General features: G+C 38.5%; 1 protein-coding gene across 3 annotated transcripts in view; it reads left to right on the top strand.

Moving 5' to 3' along the window:
• The first annotated feature begins 326 nt into the window (after positions 1–326).
• The window catches only part of TERF1 (telomeric repeat binding factor 1), a 36,979-nt gene continuing 15,265 nt past the window's right edge, over positions 327–22,040 (top strand). For 2 of the 3 annotated variants that reach the window (XM_061171286.1, XM_061171288.1), the window contains exons 1-8: positions 327–646; positions 5,388–5,483; positions 7,973–8,094; positions 9,607–9,693; positions 13,345–13,494; positions 14,249–14,361; positions 17,223–17,282; positions 18,757–18,848. In XM_061171286.1, the coding sequence (XP_061027269.1) occupies positions 340–646; positions 5,388–5,483; positions 7,973–8,094; positions 9,607–9,693; positions 13,345–13,494; positions 14,249–14,361; positions 17,223–17,282; positions 18,757–18,848 (1,027 nt within the window). In that variant the 5' untranslated portion in view covers positions 327–339. The remainder of the gene's footprint in view (positions 647–5,387; positions 5,484–7,972; positions 8,095–9,606; positions 9,694–13,344; positions 13,495–14,248; positions 14,362–17,222; positions 17,283–18,756; positions 18,849–22,040) is intronic. The other variant, XM_061171287.1, reaches the window with a different exon arrangement.

Here is a 22,040-nt window from a genome sequence, read left to right on the forward strand (position 1 = left end):
TAACTAACCGTGTTGTTGTTCTAGTCAGTGTTGCATTTTAGCACGAGGATAAAGCAGCCCCCCCCGCTCCCCGACCTCCTACTCTCTCTCCGCATCCAGCCAGAACTTGTCTAGTTTACCAACAAAACGGCACCCCTGGGTGGCGGGGAATTCAACATCCAGAGGCGGGAGCAGATTTCGGCCAATCAGAAGCCAGATTCGAGCCGCTCGCCCATCCCGGTGGTGTGTGATTGGTGGTTTCCCGCGGGCGGAAGCGACACCCCCGAGGCTCCGCCCCGCGCGGCGCAAGCCAATCGTCGCTCCGCGCAGGAAAAGACTGAAGCCGCGTCAAAGTGTAATATGGCGGAGAACATTGCCACAGCGGCTCCGAGCCCGCGAGGGCTTGCGGACGGCGAGGATGCGGGTTCCCCGGAGGAGCGGATGGCGGAAACGGCGAGAGATGGTCAGGAGCAGTTTGAGTGCCAGGAACTGCTCGAGTGCCAGGTGCAGTTGGGGGCCCCTGAGGAGGAGGAGGACGCGGGCCTGGTGGCTGAGGCCGAGGCGGTAGCTGCCGGCTGGATGCTCGATTTCCTCTGCCTGTCTCTTTGCCGGGCCTTCCGTGACGGCCGCTCGGACGACTTCCACCGCACCCGCGACAGCGCCGAGGGTGAGTGCGGGGCGCGCCCGCGCCGGGGGCGGGAACCGCGGCGGGCTGCCGAGGCCTGGTTTGCGGCGCTGTCCCCCAGGGGGTCGGGGATCGGGTTGCTGCGGCGCCCGAGCGGAGGGCCCCCAGCTGAGTTGAACGTTGGTTGGAATCCCGCATCCGCCTCCTCTCAGCTTCTCAGTTTTGCTCAGATTCATTAGAGTTGATAGAGGGTTAAGTGAGTTAAAATGAACAAAACTGCACCTAATCCAGTGTCCAGTTCCTTTTGTCGCCTGTGGCGCTTGTGTTTCTTGCTTTTTTCGGCAGAGATACTCCTGTAAAGGCATTTATTTAGCAAGTCACTGTGACCTAGGCATCAGTGTTTTCTGTTACTTTGGGAGCTATCTAAACCTCGTTTAGCCCGCTGGCTCCGTATAGGCTTCAGAATAAAAGTAACTGACAATGAAATGTACCGCCTACACAAGACAGCCTGTAAGCGATGGACAGAGACCTTGACGCCTAGAGAAGGCTAGCTGGCTTTTTGAATGATAACCGGAAGATGCTCTGGTTTTTTTTTTTTTAAGTTATTTTATTTATTTATTTATTTTTGGCTGCGTTGGGTCTTCGTTGCTGCACGTGGGCTTTTCTCTGGTTGCAGCGAGCGGGGGCTACTCTTCGTTGCGGTGCGCAGGCTTCTCATGGTGGCTTCTCTTGTTGGGAGCACTGGCTCTAGGCACGCGGGCTTTAGTAGTTGTGGCACACGGGCTCAGTAGTTGTGGTGAGCAGGCTTAGTTGTTCCGCGGCATGTGGGATCTTCCCGGACCAGGGCTCAAACCCGTGTCTCCTGCATTGGGAGGCAGATTCTTAACCACTGCGCCACCAGGGAAGCCGATGCTCTGGTAGTATTTATATGAGTTGGCCGTCTACTTATTGCAGCCGAACGCAACCCCAAGATAGTATTTAATAGGAAATCAAATACCTCAGAAAACCGTATTGGTACATTTCAGCTTCACGGTTATCCCGTGAGTTAGGCAAGTAATCTCAGTTTATAGAGGAGTGAACTAGTTAAACAACCTAAAGCATTGATAGGTCAAAGGGTTGTTCCAGACGCATGCCTTATCTTCCAATTCAAGAAGCTTTCCTCCGTGTCACAGATAACACTAGAGCCATGGTTAATTAACATTAATTAGGAAGTTAAATCCTGGAATGAAGCCAATTCATTTAATAATTCGCATTATTAAAAAGTCCTCTTTGGGGAGGAGGCTAAAATTATCTATGTGGTAATGAATTTGAATTGGAAACATTAGTATGAGCTCCTGTTTATAACATATAGAAATATCTATGCATATTATACATATATAGACGCAGGTTAGGATATACTCATATATTTCCTTGTTCTGTCAGATGAAAGGGTGTAGAAGCAATGTAACCCTAGCAGCAACGGGTACACCTAGCACTCAAGTCTTGGTTTCCAATACCATTCTCCAGAGAAATGGCCTGATTTTGGGGCTGGGACAGGAAATATACAAGTTGAGCCTGGAGCATCCTGTGACAGAAAGTAAGAAAGTGCTAAAAACAAAGCAAAACAAAACCCCCAAAGAAACAAAAACCCCCCACAATTATGGGAATACAAAGGGACACGGGAGCCAACCGCACGGGCTCCCAATGGCCAAAGCTGAAATAACTCGAGCAAGAAAATACGGTTGACCATTAAACAATACAGGTGTGAACTGCACCTGTCCACTTACAAGCCAATTTTTTTCTCAGTAGTAAATAATACAGTACTATGCAATCTGTGGTTGGTTAAACCGGGAATACAGAGGGCCGACACTGGGATTTTCAACTGCTCCGAGGGTCAGCACCCCTAACCCTGGCACTGTTCAAAGGTCAACTGTAGTGTTGGATTATAACCCAAAATACAAAATAAATATCCATAAAGTTCATACTGATGTAAATAAATGGTGGAATAAATATACAAATGGAAGAAGAGACAAATCTCCGACGCAGAAGAATTCCAGGTAATTCATGTAGCTACTCTGTCCTCAAGGAGGTAGAGCGTAACTCCCCACTCCTTAAGTGTGGGCTGTGAAGAGCACAGTATAGAAAGGGGGAGAAAGGAGAGAAAGCTGACGAACACTGGCTCACCTAGGTAATCAAGGTCAGCATCAGCAGTGATAGCTAGTAGCATGTACGCTTGATGCAATGTGATGAAAATGGAACTTTACCACTGTGATCCTCCTTCCCAAACCCCATAACTCTAGTCTCATCATGAGAAAAATATCAGACAAATCCCAATAGAGAGGTACATTGTACAGAATACCTCAAAATTGTCAAGGTCATCAAAACCAGGGAAAGTCTGAGAAACTGTTATAGCCAAGAGATGCCCAAAGAGACATGATGACTAAATGTCATGTGGTGCCCTGGTTGGGATCTTGCAGCAGAAAAAGGACATTAAGTAAAAACTAAGGAAATCTGAATAAAGCATGGACTTTAGTTACTAATGTATCAATATTGGTTAATTAATGTAACATGTAATACTAAAGCAAGATGCTAATAACAGGGGAAACTGGGTGGAGGGTATATGGGACCTCTTTACTATCTTTCTTCACTACATTATGTATATTTAAAACCATTCTAAAAAATAAAGTTTATTTAAAAAAAAAAAAAAAAGGACCTTGTAAGGTTCTAGCCCAAGACCCAAGGAATAATCTAGGTCATCTCCATTATTTGAAGGTTAAAGGCACAGAAACCCAGAAAGAGTAAACTTTTTCAGGTTGCATTGCTAAAACAGATATGCAAACTGTGAACATAATATTGTCTCGGTGTTCCATTTTTAACTAAAAGGACTCCCTTTTATCTCTTATAGAATTTCATTTACTACGCTTTTCAAGATTGTAAGCATATACAACTCTGATGCTTCCTAGAAAATTCTTAGCTCTTTCATTCCAACTCAGAATTATTCTCCCACCTCACTTATCTCAGATAATGCCTTTTCCAGACTGATATTCCTAACCTATCTCCACCGTGGGAAGCAGTGTAGAATTGTAATTAAGAGCATGGGCTCCATAGTAAATTGTCTGAGTTTGATTCCTGGCTCTGCTGGTTTATAGCCATAAGACTTGAAGCAACGACTTGGTACCACCAGTTCCCATGGTACCACCATTTCCTCATCTGTAAAATGGTAGTAATAATGGCATCTACCTCAAAGGGCTGTTGAGAGAAGCAGATGAACTGATATGTATAAAGCAAGGTTTCCCAACCTCAGCCTGTTGACATTTTGCACCACATGATTCTTTATTCTGTGTATGCTTGAGGGTGGAGGGGGAATGAGGTGGAGGTTCTCCCGTGCATCGCAGGATCCTTGACCTCAGCCACTAGGTGCCAGTAGCACCCCTCCCACTCGTGACAATCAAAAATGTCTCTAGACATTGCCAAATGTCTCCTAGGGGACAAAATCACCCCTGGTTGAGAACCACTGCTAAGTGCTTACAGTAGTGCCTGGTATTATAGTTAAGTGCTTAAATATAGTTGTTACTGTTGCTGGTCATTAGATCCTCCCTAATGTAGTGTTTGGTTACAGGTGTGGAAAAAGCAGATAGCCAGGTTCAACCAGGGTAGGTTTTCATTGTTTTTGTTTTGTTTTATGCCTAATAGGTACAAAGAGCAGAAGGGCAGTGGTGTGTAGGGTATCTGTAGTTATTGGATACATAGACTAAATATGGAGGGAAATGAAGACATAAAAGATCTGACTTTCTTCCCTAGAATAGATGAGGTCTTTCTTCTGTTTTGCTCCTATACCATACTTACCCTTTATGACACATTAAAATTTTAATTAGTCTCTTGCATAACTTTTTGTTTAATTCGTGTCTTCTCAGACTAAAACCTTCCTGAGGAGCAGGGACTGGCTATCTTATTATTCAGACATCAGTCCCTACCACTGGCCAGCAGTAGATGTTCAGCCCATGTGGAATAAGTTGTGTTTAAATTTTATGTAAATTTTGTGCTCTTTTTAAATCCTATTTAATTATATTATGACTATATTTGTCCAGATAATCTCTGGTGTAGCATAAGGTTATGGCATATTAAAATTGAGGAAATAAATACAAATAAATGTATTTATTTGTTTCATCTGCTTAGCAGCTGAGCTGCAGGACTGTTTTTCGGTTTGCTGGTTAATTTAATCTTTGTCTTTTATTGCTACATGGTAAATTCAGTGAAAACCAGGATTATGGTTTACTCAGTGTTGTATGTTCTTACTACCTAGCATAACATCTGGGTGGGTGTTCAAATATTGGGGAGATTAACATTAATAAATGTTTTTAAAATAAAGCTTTGTAAACTGAACAGACTCTCGCATAACTGAAACCTTGACAGAAATAATATATTTCCTATAATATTAGGCATTTTAAGGTATAAAGTAAGTTTCCAGGTAATGATTTGACATATTTTACAGTTTGGATCTAAATCTCCCTTTTCATCAGTTTAGACTGCTACCTGTGAAAGTACGTAGTTTTCAAGATTTATTATTCTGCCTGTGAAACATCAGTTTTATTTTGAAGGAAAAGTCTTCATTGTTATTCTTTTTTGTTCTTATTTCCTAAAAATTGTCTGTAAATAAAGCATACACTCTAAATTTATGATAATCTTTGGGTGATATTTGTAACTTATTTCTCCGCAAACCACACAGAGGCACTGCTGGGTCAAGTTTGGAGTTTTGTTTTGACGTTTTAATAAAATTCACTTCCTTCACTTTCTTCACTTTCAGCTATTATTCATGGATTGTCCAGTCTAACAGCTTATCAACTGAGAACTATATACATATGTCAGTTTTTGACAAGAATTGCAGCCGGAAAAACCCTTGGTAAATATGTTTTTATCTTATATTGGACATATTTCAATCTACGTCTAAAGGGGAGACAATGAGAAGAAACAGATGGGAGTAGTCCTTTGTTTTTGAGAGTTTGCTCATGTGTGTTTGGCATGTACATCTCTACACAGACATAATTAAAGCTAGTAAAAGAAATATAATCCCTATCTTCTTAGAGTGATGGTTCTCAAATTTTAGCTTGCTTCAGAGTTATTAGAGAACTTGTTAAGGAACAGAATGGTGAGTCCCCTTCTCCATCATGAGTTTCTGATTCAGTAGGGTGAGTGAGGGGCCCTGGAGTTTACATTTCTGTTAAGTTCCCAGGTGATTCTGATGTTGCTGTTGGGGGACCATGCTCCGTGTACTCTGTCTTAAAGACATCACTAAATTGGACTATGGTAACTTTGTGGTGACTCTTATTACTATCATACATACTCTGTTTCTAACTGGCAACTGTGATATTTGAAACCTCTTATTTGAGCTTGATTTCAGCACTTACTTAATAAGGGAATATGATTTTATAACTATAATTATCTCTCTCCCTTGTCCTCATAGTTTATTTTAGATTGTAATGGCCAGGCCAGGTTCAGTTTATCAGTAATGGCTAATATTTACAGCATGGTTATTTAAAGGACCTTTTGATGCAAATAATTCCATATTTATATTGGTTTTTACAATTTACAAAATGCTTTCCCGGCAGTGTCCAGTGGTGGGCAGTAATCGCACGGAACTGTTCACTTGTAAACAGACTGTGTGGCAGGAAATCCCACCCTATTAGGACCGCTCTGGGAACCCGCACTCATCCAGCTCTGGCTCATGTGGCGTGCTGTGTTGTGGGGGTGAGTTGGAGCCGGACAGTCAGTGGATTAGGGCTAGAGGCAGAGCAGACGTGCGGGAGACGGTAGGTAGGTAGGCTGGGCTGGTGGCGGAGGAAGAAAACGGGCCGATGTAGACCACAAGCTAACATGGTTCACAGAGCTGTCTAGTAAATTAAATGTGACAGAATGTTCTAGAAGTGCCTGGCTGGGCTTCACGTATAGCAGTTGTTCATTATATTCTTATTTTCCCTTCCAACAACCTTTTCTCCCAAAAAAGGGTGGAAAAAAAAAAATCCCTGTTTTGTGTGTCACCCCATGGTTTAATCTTGAAATTCACCAGGGTGCATCTTAGATATAATAGGCCGGGGTCAGTGATCAAGAATCACTGTATTTCAAGAGAGGCAGCATTTAAAACTTCATTTTAGTTTATGTATTGGATTTTCAGCTACACGTGACCCTGAGTTTCAAATGGAGATGTTTGTGTGTAATTTGCTAAGTAGTTACCAGCCACTGTGAGTCTTTGATAAGAATAAGCTGATAAATTCTGTTTTAAGAAAGTTTAACAGTAGTACAAATATTATCTCATTAAATATTCACATAGTATTTATTTACAGCATTTTATAGGTGAGAAAACTGAGGCTTAGAAAGGCAAAATAACTTTTTCAACACCACACAGGTAGTACATGATAGAGTCTGGAATAAACTCCAAAGTTTTTAAAACCACTATACAATATCGCAACAGATTGTATATGGTGATGAGAAAGAGGAAGGAGTAAAACGATGACTCCTTAGGTTTTTTTTTTTTAAATAAATTTATTTATTTATTTTGGCTGCGTTGGGTCTTCGTTGCTGCGCGCGGGCTTTCTCTAGTTGTGGCGAGCGGGGGCTACTCTTCGTTGTGTCGCGCGGGCTTCTCATTGCAAGCTCGGGCTCTAGGCGTGTGGGCTTCAGTAGTTGTGGCACACAGGCTCAGTAGTTGTGGTGCGTGGGCTCAGTAGTTGTGGCTTGCAGGCTCTAGAGCGCAGGCTCAGTAGTTGTGGTGCACAGGCTTAGTTGCTCCGCGGCATGTGGGATCTTCCCAGACCAGGGCTCGAACCCGTGTCCCCTGCGTTGGCAGGCGGATTCTTAACCACTGCGCCACCAGGGAAGTCCCTCCTTAGGTTTTTAAGCCTTGGTGATTGGAATAATGTTGGTAGAGAGATAAGTTCTTAACTGATCCTGTTTCAAATATCTACAAAATATATAACAAGGATTTCAAGTAGTATATGCGAAAATCAAATTTCACAATAAACTAATTTCATGCTCTATCTTAATGAAGTTTGTTATACTGCAGTTAGACTTACAAACCATTTAAGAATTCTGTTACTGTGACACCTTATATAAAATATAGTTTATTTCAGCTCTTAAAATCAGTATTTTAGTAGAGAAAATCTTCAGATGTTTTGTGGACTCATATATAGCCTTTTCTGTTTTTTTTTTTTTTTAAGTTGATTTTAATGAGGAAATTAACTTGAAAAATCTTCCCTAAACTGGTATATACGAGAGCAGTGCCTGGCACATAGTATACACTCAGTCAATATTTAAAGAAATGAATTTATAAAAAATTAACAAAGTAAAGTTCTTCATGGCTTTCTAAGTTACTTATTTTTATTTTGGTTTTAAAAGATGCACAGTTTGAAAGTGATGAACGAATTACACCCTTGGAATCAGCCCTGATGATTTGGGCATCAATTGAAAAGGAACATGACAAGCTTCATGAAGAAATACAGAATTTAATTAAAATTCAGGTATGAGTATTACTTTATGTTTATTATTATTTTGCTAGAAAATAAAAACAACATCTAAAGAAACTAAGAGCCACTTAATAGAAGTTGGACGGTAAACCTGTAGTAAAATTTAATATAATCATTCTCTTTAGAAATTTGACCTATGATTTATAGTCTTGACATGAGGTCTAAGAGCTGGGACTTAATGTTTTCTACCTAAGTGCATATTGCCCCCACATTGGAAAATATGCCAAATCTATTTAACGATTACTAAACAACTTTCAAAAACCAGTGGTTTATGCTCTCCCATTTAAAGATTACCTTTTATTTTTATTTTTTTTTAATATTTTTTTGGCCACGCCACATGGCATGTGGGATCTTAATTCCCTGACCAGGGATCAAACCGGCTCCCCCTGCAGTGGACATGCGGAGTCTTAACCACTGGACCACTAGAGAAGTCCCTAAAGATTATCAAATAATAAGAAATGAATGGGTTTTTGCGATTAAGAGAATGTAAAATTTTAACTATGTAGAGAAAATTTTAGTAGGAGTAGCCTATTAAAGAGTGAGAAACCAAAGAAAGTCATTCAAAGATATAATAGCAGGGAAAATATGTTTTGCTTACAGGCAAAGTATGTACTCAGGAATTTCATAGTTAAATAAACTTTTCCTAGTTTTTAAAAAAGTTTTCATGGTTGGGTAGGAGAAAATCCAGGTGGTGTCCCACCTTCTCAGGAATTAATTATTGATGGTGTGGTGACTGTCAATTAGAATTAAGACCTGAAGAGAATGGGCAGAAAAATGACTGCTGCTTTTAAGAATTTCAACCCGGGGCAAAGGGATTTGTCATGTTATCCCAATCTTTTGGAGTTCTAGGGGAAGCAGACCTTTGCTAAATATAGTAGTAAAGTTGAACGGGTTACCATAAAATACATAGCAAACGTGTAATAATATATTGCTTACTGTTTGCCAGATACTGTTCTAAGCACTTTTATATATAACTCTTTAATCCTCACAACTACCCTATGAAATAGGTACTATTATTTTCACCTTTTTACATTGGTGTAAAGAAACTGAGGCACCAAGAGGTTAAATAGCTTTCCCAAGTTTACAGACCTTCCCAGATGGTAATGGTGGTCCTATATCTTACCACATATGGTATCAAAAAGGCCAGTTTATAAAATGATTATTCAAAAGCGTCTGGCTTCCTGAGTTTCTATTAGAGATTTTCCTGGGATCCTAAGTAGCAGCTTTTATATCCTAATCATCACAAACACCATCCATCCACCTCTTCTCTCACTTCCCTTTCGCTCAAAATTACTATTTAGGTGGGTCCTCAATATATATAATGTAGCTCCTGATCTATTTATTAATTCCTGCCTTTAATATCATTTATCAAATCAAAATTATTAAGCTACATAAGAATATTTTAAATGAAGTAGTTTAGACTTACCTGAGTTATTTCAATATTAAACAACAATTAGATATTTTAAAAAGCAATCTAAGGTATGTATTTGTCATCCTATCTTTTAGGCTATAGCTGTTTGCATGGAAAATGGAAATTTTAAGGAAGCAGAAGAAGTCTTTGAAAGAATATTTGGTGACCCAAATTCTTATACGGTAATTATTTAAATTAGAATCAGAAGTTTGGAGCCGTTTATATGGAATAAGGAAAATTGAAAGAACATTGGAGGAGAAAAGAAATACTTTCTCTTTTAAACAGTATAGTCCAACAGAAATATAATGCCAGTCCCGTATGTGATTTTAAATTTTCTAGTAGCCACGTTAAACAAGTAAAAAGAAACAAGTAAAACTAATTTTAGTAACACTTTATTTAACCCAGTATATCCAAAAACATTATTCTTTTTAACAATCAATGTAAAAAGTATTGGTGAGATATTTTACACTCCCTTTTTTGTACAGTCAGCCCTCTGTATCCTGGGTTCCATATCTGGGGATTCAACCAACTGCAGATCGAAAATATTTAGGGGGAAAAAATTCCAGAAAGTTTCAAAAAGCAAAACTTGAATTTGTCACACACTGGCAACTATTTACATAGCATTTACATTGTATTAGGTATTATAAGTAATCTAGATATGATTTAAAGTGTATGTGAGGCAATGTGTAGGTTATATGCAAATACTACACCATTTTATATAAGGGACTTGAGCATCCTTGGATTTTGGTACCCGAGGGGAGTCCTGGAGCCAATCCCATGTGGATAACAAGGTACAACTGTACTAAGTCTTTGAAATCTAGGGTGTATTTTACACTTAAGGCTAAATTCAGGGCTTACACCTTTCTAGGGCTGAGTAGCCTTGTGTGGCTAGTGGCTACCATATTGAGCAGTGCAGGTGTAGGGAATGCATTATAACTTGCTTATTTTTCTGGAGGTTTCTTATGTTATCACTAGTTTTTGTGTGTATGTGTAATGTTAAGGTCAATAGAAGTTAATTTTTCAGTATTAAAAACAAAGTTATGAGAGCAAATTAAGCTTATTCAAAGAAATGTAGTTTTATACAGTTTTTAGTGAACTCGTTATTGAACAATAGCATACCTTTAGTAGAGTACATGTATCATAAGTGTATAAGTAGGTGTATTTTCACAAAAGGAACACACTTGTGTGATGACCTCCTAGATCAAGAAACAACATCACCAGCAGCCTCCAGGCACTATCCTTCCCACCTTCTCAAGGGTAACCGCTATCCGGACTTGTAACATCCAAGATTAGTCTTACTTATTTCTGAACTTTATGTAATGGAATCATATAGCAAGTTTATATTTGTAAGAGAGATACATGGTGTTGCTTATAACAATCGTTTGTTCATTCTCATTGCTCCATTGTAGGAATATACTACAATTTATCCATTCTACTGTGGATGGACATTTGAGTTATTTCCATATTTTGGCCATTACATTCCTTTACATGTCTTTTGTAGAAAAAGTATATGTGTTTCTATTGGGTATATACTTAGGAATAGAATTGGTCGGTTGTAGGATATGCACATACTCGGTTTTAGTAGATACTGCCAGAGTTTTCCAAAGTGGTTATTATCAATTCCTCCAGTAGTGTGGGAGAGTTCCAGTTGCTTCACAGACCTTATATGTGGTTTTCATTATAGTCGTTCTGGCACATATGTAGTGCTATTGCATTGGGTTTTAATTTCTGTTTCTTTGATGATTAATGAAGTTGAGTACCTTTTCACATGGTGGTTTGGGGGAGAGGGAATCACCTTAATCCATTGAAGGACTGAGCCTTTAAAATATTTTTATTTATTTATTTTTGGCTGCATTGGGTCTTCGTTGCGCTGCGCGGGCTTCTCATTGCAGTGGCTTCTCTTGTTGCAGAGCACAGGCTGTAGGTGCGTGGGCTTCAGTAGTTGTGGCTCGCAGGCTCTAGAGCGCAGGCTCGGTAGTTGTGGTGCACGGGCTTAGTTGCTCCGCGGCATGTGGGATCTTCCCGGACCAGGGATCGAACCCGTGTCCCCTGCATTGGCAGGCGGATTCTTAACCACTGCGCCACAAGGGGAGTCCCAGGACTGAGCCTTTAGTAAGGCTTATTCTATCTCTAATTTGCCCCTGTTCCTACGGTGTAACCCTCCTGAGATTTCAGCTGGAAGTCTGGTATGTTTATTGGGTTCCCTGCCCTTACTTTTTTGTCTTAGCACTGTGAGACTACTGAAAATTCCACTCTGCTTGTACTTCACAGGAGAGGAAACTTTATGGCCAGTAAGCCTAAGAGAGAAAGTGTTAACCTCACTAATATTCGTAATCAGGTTAATACCAAGTAATATATTGAAATAGCATTTCCTATACTTCTGATTGGCAATGATTAAAAATGTCTTAGCATACCAACAGTTGGCTCAAAATGTGGAGAAATGATAAGAGTGCCATACCTTCCTCTCAGAAGGGTAAATTGATACTTAAGCTTTGGAGAGCATTTTAACAAAATGAGTAAGCATGCATTCCAGCAATTGCACCTCTAGATAAATACCCTAGAGTAACTGTTTTTACTTTCACTGCATGCTTTTAAAACCATGAAGCTTTATTAAAAAAATAAAAACTGGAAAAAGAAAACTAGGCCCTACTGTGACAATTGTTCTGGGATAGAGCTTGAGAAGTGGAATTTTTTTAAAAGCTTTATAGCTTTATTGTGCAACCAGCATTGAAAGAACTGTTGTCTAAGAAAAACTTGTACTGTGCCCAAGAAGACAAGTAGGAAAATGTTTAATAGCATTGTGGTAATAGAAAATAGCCTAAATGCTTTCAACAGGCTGGAGGGGAAGGTGAATAAATGGTATATATTTTTAAAAATTTATTTTTATTTATTCATTTATTTATTTATTTATTTTTGACTGCATTGGGTCTTCGTTGCTGTGCACGGGCTCTCTCCAGTTGCGGCGATGGGGGGCCACTCTTTGTCACGGTGCACGGGCTTCTCATTGTGGTGGCTTCTCCTGTTGTGGAGCACGGGCTCTAGGCGTGCGGGCTTCAGTAGTTGTGGCACACGGACTCAGTCGTTGTGGCTCACGGGCTCTAGAGCGCAGGCTCAGTAGTTGTGGCGCACGGGCTTAGTTGCTCCGCGGCATGTGGGATCTTCCCGGACCAGGGCTCGAACCCGTGTCCCCTGCACTGGCAGGCGGATTCTTAACCTCTGTGCCACCAGGGAAGCCCCTAAATGGTATTTTTGATCAATGGAATACTCTACAACAGTGAAAGTAACTAGTAATTCTATAAATATCAAATCAACATGGATGTCATAAACATAGAGTTGAGCAAAATATAGAAAGTTTCAAAATACACATACTATAACACCATTGGTATAAAGTTAAAACCATGCTAAACAATGCTATATATATTGTTTATGGATGCATACATATGTAGTGCAAGTGTAAAGGAATACATGGGTATGCTAAAGTTCTAAATTCAGGATAATGGTTACCTTGAGAAGAGGAAGGCCAGGGTGGGGGAAGGGTGCCATCAGATTATGGTAGAGTAAATAAGGCTTCTATTATACAGATAATGATTTATTTCTTAAACTTGGTAATGGATATTTAGGTTCATAAGGTTTTTTAATCCTTTTGCATATGTGTAAAATATTAAATTTTTTTAAGTCAAAATATATATTGGTGGGCATTTAAAACGGGAGCATTTTTAAAACCTCTTGAGTTTTTGTTTATAAAGTGATTTTTTTCAGTTAAATAATATGACAGAATTTCTAGTATTTTATTTGTGATTTATGTGCTAATAAGTTTCTTCTGTTTTCTTTAGCCTTTAAAAAGGAAATTGCTTATGATAATCTCTCAGAAAGATACATTCCATTCCTTTTTTCAACACTTCAGCTACAACCACATGATGGAGAAAATTAAGAGTTATGTGAATTATGTGCTAAATGAAAAATCATCAACCTTTCTAATGAAGGTATGCATATTTCAGAGAGATTCTAAACAGACTTAAGAGTAATTGTTACAATAAAGGAGAATACTTGAAATAGAAATTCTTAAAAACGAATCAGAATTTTATTTAGTGATTTTGTAGAAGAATGTGGTGAAATGTTATAATTAGTGAATCTAAAGGGTTTATTGGTGATCTTTGTAGTATTTTTACAACTTTTCAAAGTAAAAGTTGGGGAAATTTTTCAAAATAGAAAGTTGAGGGGAAAACTTATCAAAACGAATTAAGAAATAACTGAAAAGAAATAGTTTAATTAAATTTAAATGAAATTTTTAGCATATTTTTGGGAAAAGTCAAGTTGGACTGAAGAAGGGTCATTAAAATTTTTTTTTATAACATTTTATCCTATCTTAGCCTCAAAAAGTTTTAACTTAATATGTTATACTAGAGCATTGATTAATTTGAGATAGTTTTATTTTAAAATACATAGAATCTTTAAAAATTTTTTTTAAAGTAACCTTTTATCTTAACACTGTCTAGAGAGCATTGTCTGTATCACGTACATTTGCAAGGAAAGCCCTTCTCCATAATGCTTATAAACCAAGCAGGTTGCTGATGGTGATATCATAGTTACTGGGGAAAATAACAGCGTACTGCCCTTTATTGACCTGTGACGAGACACTTGGGTTATGACTGTCAAAGAACAAGAAGGCTTAATTAAATGTTACTTGTTTTAAATGTCTTAATGCATCCCTTCGTCTCCCGCAACCCCCTCTTTAAGGCAGCAGCAAAAGTAGTGGAAAGTAAAAGAGCAAGAACAACAGCTTCTCAAGATAAACCTAATAGTAATGATATTGAATTGGAAGCTGAAGCTAATTTGGATATAGGAAAAAGGTTTGTAAATTCATTAGTATATTTTTTGTCTTGTGAATGCAATACCTATGTAAAAGTGATGCTAGCGAACCATTGTTAATAAAAATGATTATCGAGTAGTAGGTATATTGCTTTACTGATGGCTAACATTTGGATGTTTGGGAGTGCTGTAGAGTTAGGGCTTACGCATATCCTGTTACATATGCTAAGCAAAAGTAGAGAGAAAATAGCACTGTAGCTAGTGTGAGTAATATCATTTATCGTTCTCAGGGAACATGAACTCTAGAACAGTGTTGAGGTTGAAAGCCTGAGTCATCTGTGCCCCTTAGTTCTCAAATCCTACATGCCCTCATGTGACTGTTGAACTGAGGGTTATTCTAATATGTTAAAATATTGTTCATCTTCTCTAAGGGTAGGCTAACTGCTTCATCTGGTGCGCAAGTGCAGAAATAGTGATTTGCTCCAACGCGGGAGGGAAACAGGCTGTGTCAGTCCTACAAGTTGAGAGACAAGAGTTCAGTTTCTAAAATTATTTCTTCTTTAGGGATTTTCAAGGGTAATTTTTACAGAATTGGCTTTTACCTTTTGCTTTAGAAACTAACCCTACTGAAGAAGATAAACTCTACCATTATAATGATCTTTTCTATTGAACCTATGGTCCATTCCTCCTCTTCATCCACCCTTAAACCAAGGCCAAATAGTCAAATCCTTCTGGTCTCTGGATGGATGTATTTGGCAGTGGATGTAATATTACTCTTTTCTTGGGACCATGACTTAAGCGCTGTAAGTCCCCATCTTAACTACTTATTGAGAGGTGGGGATTGGAGTCCGAGTTGGATGGACATGGCATTGGTCACACCTCAGGACTGAGCTCAGTCTTACAGTTCTTTTTGTCCCTGCCTATCAGAGCGTGATCTGTTCCTCACTGCTTCATCTCTCCAAGGGCTCTATTGAAGTCTTATTGCTCATTGGGTTTTTCCTAAGACCTATTTTGAGAAGTAGGGATTTCATTTTTATTGGCTCAGTTATTTCATTTTGTTTAGGAAATCAAAGTTTAGTAATACCAAGACCCAATGCATTCTGTGATCCAACCTTCCTGCCTACTGTAACACTGCTTTAAAGTAAAATAAGATTAGGACTTACCGTGATTCTTGCATATAATGAACACGTTTCCTATGTATTCTCCTAATGTAGTACTACCCACTTATTTCAAATGCCCTCCTAGACACAAACACATTTCAGTGTGTGAAACAGAGCTCTTGATGTTCTCATCTGTCTCTCTGTACCCTAACTCTCCTTCTTTACCTCACACATCCAGTTGGTTATCTCCCCAAGTGTTACGAATTCCATATCAGAAATGCCTCTTTAATCCATTCTTATCATTTATATCCTAGATTATTACTTAGCTTTGTGCCACACAAATCCATTCTTGATGTGACTTCCAGGGTTAGCTTCCCATAAAAATAAATCTGTTTAACTCACTTCCCAGCTTAATAACCTCTGTTGGCTTTCTGTTTCCTACTTGATGAATTAGATTTTATTGCATGGCTTACAAAGCCGTATATAGCCCCTTTCTGGGTTTTTTTTTTTTGTTTTTCCCTCATATACACCTTGTCCCTAAGCATTAACCCCTCCCTGCCCACATCCATGGCACTTTCCAGCTACACAACTTGATCTTCAAATATTACAAGTTCTTTCATGCCTTGACTCTTGCTTCAATTTTGGATTTCCTTCTTTCTCTTCAAGGTAAGCTCTTATTTGCCATTCAAGGTCTAGCTTAAAGGTCACCTATAAGAAGTCTTGCTGAGCTCTGAGCAGAGTTGTCACTTCTGTGCTCCCACAGCACCAAGTCATACCTCTATAGGAGGACTTATCTTCGAGAATAACATATCTGTTTACCTGTCTGTATCTCACTAGATGGAGAGTTTTTTGGAGGTTCTTAAATAGCTTTGAATCCTTGGTGCCTAGTTCATTACCAAGCATGCATTACATCTTGTAGTGCACTAGACACAGGGAGAAAAACCAAAAACTAGAGACATGGTAAAGATAAGAATCAAGCAAATAGCAAAACCATCCTGGGAGTCAAATTCACCAGCTTCAAGGCAAGAATGAATAAGACGTAAGTAAAGCAAGGATAGAAACAGAAGTGTGATTTCAAGGTCAGACAAATGCTAGGAAAGATGAAACCCTCACGCTGTCAATACTAGATGAAATATTTTGTTCTGGTAAAGCTTATAAACTATTTGAGGCAATAAGAATTACAGACTTGAAACAGAAACAGTAGCAGACATTACATAATTTGTTGTTAAAGTTTAAAGATAGACTTAAATGCTGAAGGAGTTTGAGGGACAGCTTCAAGAAAGTGTGAACATGGAGCCGGACCTTGAAGGATGGTTAAGGTTTTTACAGGTGGATGGAAGAAGAAATGTCATTTCAGGAGAGAGGAAGAGTTGCAGTGAAGGCATCGAGCTGTAGATGGTCATGCTGTGTTTGTTGGAGCTAATTTTAACTATAGCAGAGGGGAGGAATTTTATTAAAAAGTCCAGTTGGAGACTGCTGGGGAGGATAAGAAATTAAACTTGAATTCATAGAAATAAAGATCCATGAGAGAGTTTTTGAAAGAGTGACATTGTGAATGCTCAGTTACAGCTCAACTCTGCTGAACTTATGTTTGGGGAAGACATTGATTTAATGTCTGTGGTAAGCACATCTGGGCAAAAATTAGCCATGTTGTAATGGACTGTAAAGGTCTTAATTTTACCAGAGTTTCTTTCCAGAGATACTTTTTATAAGTTGAAAAATGGCTTGATTATGTGGAAAGTACAATCCTGATGAAAAGTTTCTCTTGTTTACATTCTTACAAATGTTTTCTTCTTTTAAAGTGTTAGTGACAAACAGTCTGCGGTAACTGAATCCTCAGGGGATACAGTATCCTTATTGAGGTGAAGTAAATTGACATTTTTCTTCTCTGTGTTTAAAATCTTTGAAGCAATTCATGCAAACCTAGGTAGGTTATAATAGCTGCCACGCAAATGGTATGGTTTGAAGAATTATCGCAGGGTCCTACTTACCTCCACAGATATTTAAGACCCTGATGGGTCTTGAAATGCCAAACTATGGAGACCTGCCTCTTGGGATCCTGGGTTGTTTCACATTATTTCTACAAGGAGTGCACGTGGAGGGAGTACTTGAAGTTAAAGCAAATAATTAGTAAACTCTTATTCTGTCAGAAACAAGGGTGTGATGCTGGGGCAGGAAGGGGATGGAGCTTACATTTCTGATGAATGCCCCAATTCCGATTTTATGAAATTACTTAAAAAACTGTTTAATCTATTAAAAATGCTATAACAGACAATGTAACATGTTCAGAGAGCAGAACGTCTGCATGAATGATTTCATAGTGTAGAGCAGTTGGGATGCTAAATGGAACCATGGGAGGGGGTGGCTGACTTGATGTGGAGGAGGTCACTGGAGATGAGGAGTTGAGGGGCCAGTTTGTTATCTGGGTTATCCATGAAAACACGGAAATAATTCATGGTGATGGCAGCACTCGGGGGTAGAGAAAGATCTGCGGATCATGGGAGGTGCTTGGAAGGCTAGTGAAAGATTATGAAGAATGGTAGACAGCGATACACCTCAGTGGCATGAATCCTCAAAGGCTAAGGTTTCTGTGGAAGCAGGATCCTGAAGGTGGCCTCCATTAGGAAATGGAAAGTATAGAGACCCACCTCTCGGACCCTGTGGTTTGCGGAAGATGAAGCTAATCTTGAGGAGGCCACAAAGGAGAGAAATATTGTTCCCAGGGGAGAGCTAGACTTTAGACAGGCGAAGAAGTTGAGACTGGCATTCCAGAGAGCACAATAGAAAGTTTGGGGAGGGCGGGAAAGCATTAGTAGGTTGCATAGAGCACTTATAGGGGTCAAGGTATAGATTTTAGGTGGTGATAAAATAGCTGCCTAAGCTTAGTTGAACTTTTTTTTTTTTCATTTTAGTTTGTTGCTTTGTAAATTGGAATAATGCGAACATCGCAGGTTGTCAAAAAATTCTGCCACATCCTGTATTTCCAAACAGTCTTACCTTTCCAGAAAGCCCTTCTTGGAATCTATGAAGATAATCAAGTGATATCTACCATCACGTATAAAGGAATTTTGGAATTTCTCTAATTGGAATGTCAAAAGAATCTTGGTTTCTGAGTAGATGAGATGGAGAAAATAAATGGGAGAGAGGGAAGTCTGAAGAAGAAAAATCTTAAGAGGCTAAAGATTAGGATGGGGCATTAGTGCAAGGAGAGCACCAAAGGGAAACAAACCAAAGTAGAAGCAGGTTCTAGATAGAGCTTGAGACAAATCATCTACCTTTTTCTATAGCTTTTCTAGTCTTTGCAGAACAAATCACAAGCTTTTGTGTTTCATTTAGGTCTCACAAAAATCTCTTCTTATCTAAGTTAAAACATGGAAACCGACAACAAGATGTTAATAAGAAAGAGGAAAGAGTGGAAACTCTTCAAAGTAAGTACACTTATTACAGTTTTCGGAGTGGAGAATCAATACGTCCTTGAAAGCGATCCAGCCCTTGACCACACCCCACAACACACAAACACACATCAGAAAACTAAAGCACGAAGGGATTAAATGTTATGATTTCAAAGGGTTAATTAGAGGTGGTGCTTAATTTAGAAAGTTACAGTTGGTTCTTGTTATTTACAGTAATGTTCTATAAGGTCATTGTGAACACTTAGTGAATACTGAATGATTACAGGGGAATACAGGGTTAGGTTCTTTTGAGCCTCTGGTTACAACATTTTGGTCAACTATTCAATACATAACCTTGTTTTATGTGTTTCTGTTTATTTATTTAGGCCGCACCATGCGGCATGCGGGATCTTAGTTCCCCAACCAGGGATGGAACCCGTGCCCCCCACAGTGGAAGCACGGAGTCTTAACCACTGGACCGCCACGGAAGTCCCTGTTTCTGTTTAAAGAAACCTTATTTAATATACATTGTTGATTCATTAACATTGAACCCAGGCCAACAACACTGTAACTCATGCCTGAATGAAGCTTACCTAACCACATATTTTTCTCTGTAAGGAACATCATACATAGCCTTCTTGCACTCAGGAACACTAGACAGCACTTCCACAATACACTTGGGGAAAATTTTAAACAGCAGAATTACCCCCAAAAAAGCACAAAAATATGGCACTAAATAGACCGTAAAAAGAATAATTATTTCTAGCCTGGAAGCTAAAATAAGAAAGCAGAGCTTCACCTTGTTTAACTTCAGCTGGGAACATGAACTCAGATATTTTGCCACTCTGTGCATGTCCACCGGTGTCCACAAAAGCACTGCAAGTTTTGATTTTTGTTACAACTTTCAGCAGGTAGGTGAATTCTCAAATACCAGAATCCATGAATATAATGAGGATTGACTATGTATAGACTCTGGCATTGCAGATTGCATTTAGAATTTATTCCTCATTGCATTTAGAATTTATTATCCTTATAAAAGGCATTGCTAGATTTAAAAAACAAGCAACAATAACCAAAAAAAAATCTTAAAAGTCCATAATTATTTTCGATTATAATATAATTGTAAGTTCCTCCTTGGTTTATATTCATTCAAAAAATGTTTATTGAACCTGTACTATGCTCTAATGCAAGGATTTTTAAACCTTATTGATCCAAATCTAAATACTTACTGATCAATATAAAAATAATAGATGTACCAACTTGATTCCAGGTACATAGTATGCCTGAAGTAAATATTAATTGAATGAATTTATTCATAGCTGATGGCTGATGATAGGGCCACTGTTAGCTAGTATTTGTAAATTACAGCTCTAAAACATTTACATCTGTAGATATTATCATTGTCCTCACTTTAAAGATGGTAAAGTTAAACTCAAAGAAATATTTGCTTCATGTTGGTGGAGTTCCTAGCTGCAAAATGGCTAGGAATCATAATTCTAAAGTAAAATAATTTGGGGATTTTCCTGGACTTTTAATTTCATAATACAAAGTTCAAAGAAATGGAAGCATACACTTTTTTATACTCTAGCTGATCAGTAATTGAACCAATGAAGACCGTAATCACATTGTAGAGTGGCTTGACAGTGACTATGGATATTGAACCTAGAAGATCCTGTGAGTTTTAGTACATTTCTTGACTTTTTGTTAGATGTTAGTAATATATACATATACATTCCAAAAAAGTCCAATTTGTTTAAATGTTACCTAGGTATCCTCTTTTTCCTAATAGAGGATATTTATTTCATTCATGCTAAACATTTAAAAAAATTTTTTTTAGACATCTTTTAAAAACAATTTTTTTTCAGTTTTGTAAAATTGCTATGTACTTTTAAAAAATCAAGTAACTCAGAAAAATTGAAAGAAAAAAAATCACTTAAATTCTTTCTATGCAGAAAAGTCTCACCAGCATTCAGTGAAATGATTAATATTTGAGTTAAAAGATTTTTATCTATAAACTCACTTAATCCTCAAAACAATCTGGATCAGTACTTTTTTTTTTTTTTAATCACTCCCATTTTACAGATGAAGAAGCTGAGACAAAAAGAGGTTAAGTGTAAAAAGCCCTTGGTCACACAGGTCATGAACAGAACCAGAGCCAGAATTTGAAATCAGACATTTCTGACTTCAGAGCCCATGTCCTTAAATGCTAAGATAGATAGACTGCCTCAGTGGAAGAATAGATAGAATCAAAGCAAATAAAAATTTATAAAAATGTGATGAGGTTACATATGTACTTTAAAATATATTTACATTTAATTTTTTGAAGGTGAAACTGAAGGATACAATGAACTTCACATAAATGCTGTTTCATAAGAAATATATCAGTAAACCATATGATTCCTCCAAAATGAAGAATAAATAATATGAATTGCTTTGATAGGTTGGGTCAGTTTGCCTCTATAACTATAAATTTCAACTTTAGACTACTGATTGATTTCAGCTGTAATGGGTGAGATTAGCACAAAAACTTTGGCTAAATGTAGTATTCTTTGGAAATACTTTTCCTCACAACTTTGCAGATTTTGCTCCATTATTTTCTGACTTTATGAGTGCTGCTGTGGACAGTCTGACATCAACCTGACTTTTTCCCCCTTTGTGTATGAGTTGCGAGTTTTTCTAATATGTGCATTTAATGCTATAAATTTTCCTTTAATTACTGCCTTAGTTGCAACACATATGATCTGTTCCTGCACTGATACCATATTGTCTCAATTACTGTAGTTTAGTAATAACTCAGTGTGTGATAGGGCATTTTCCTTCATCTTTCTGTTATTCTTTAGGAGTATCTTGAGTATTCTTGGTGTTTTGGTCTTCCATATTGTCAGGGGGAAGAAAACCACTTTATAGAAGATTGCAAGCAGTGAAACTGCTACCACTCCATAGGTGCCAAAAGTGGACAACAAGACTTGGGTCAGAACCAGACGGTTTATTACAGCACAACAGATGGCAATAGCATATGGCATCAGCGTAGTTGTGCTGGTTCCCCTCGCCAGGTCCCAAAGACAGTGCAGTGGGCCCAGGTAGATGCTGTGCAGGCAGTAGGTTGTACTGCAAGGAGGAACCTGGGGCCAAGGGCACTTTGTGAGTAAGCAGCAAGCAAAATGTAGCAAATAATCCAGTTGCCTTCCCCAGGAGAGAGTTAGTTACATGGTGGTCAGACTGTGGTTC

The sequence above is a fragment of the Eubalaena glacialis genome, chromosome 17 (genome assembly GCF_028564815.1).
Source record: "Eubalaena glacialis isolate mEubGla1 chromosome 17, mEubGla1.1.hap2.+ XY, whole genome shotgun sequence".
Classification (NCBI taxonomy): Eukaryota; Metazoa; Chordata; class Mammalia; order Artiodactyla; family Balaenidae; genus Eubalaena; species Eubalaena glacialis.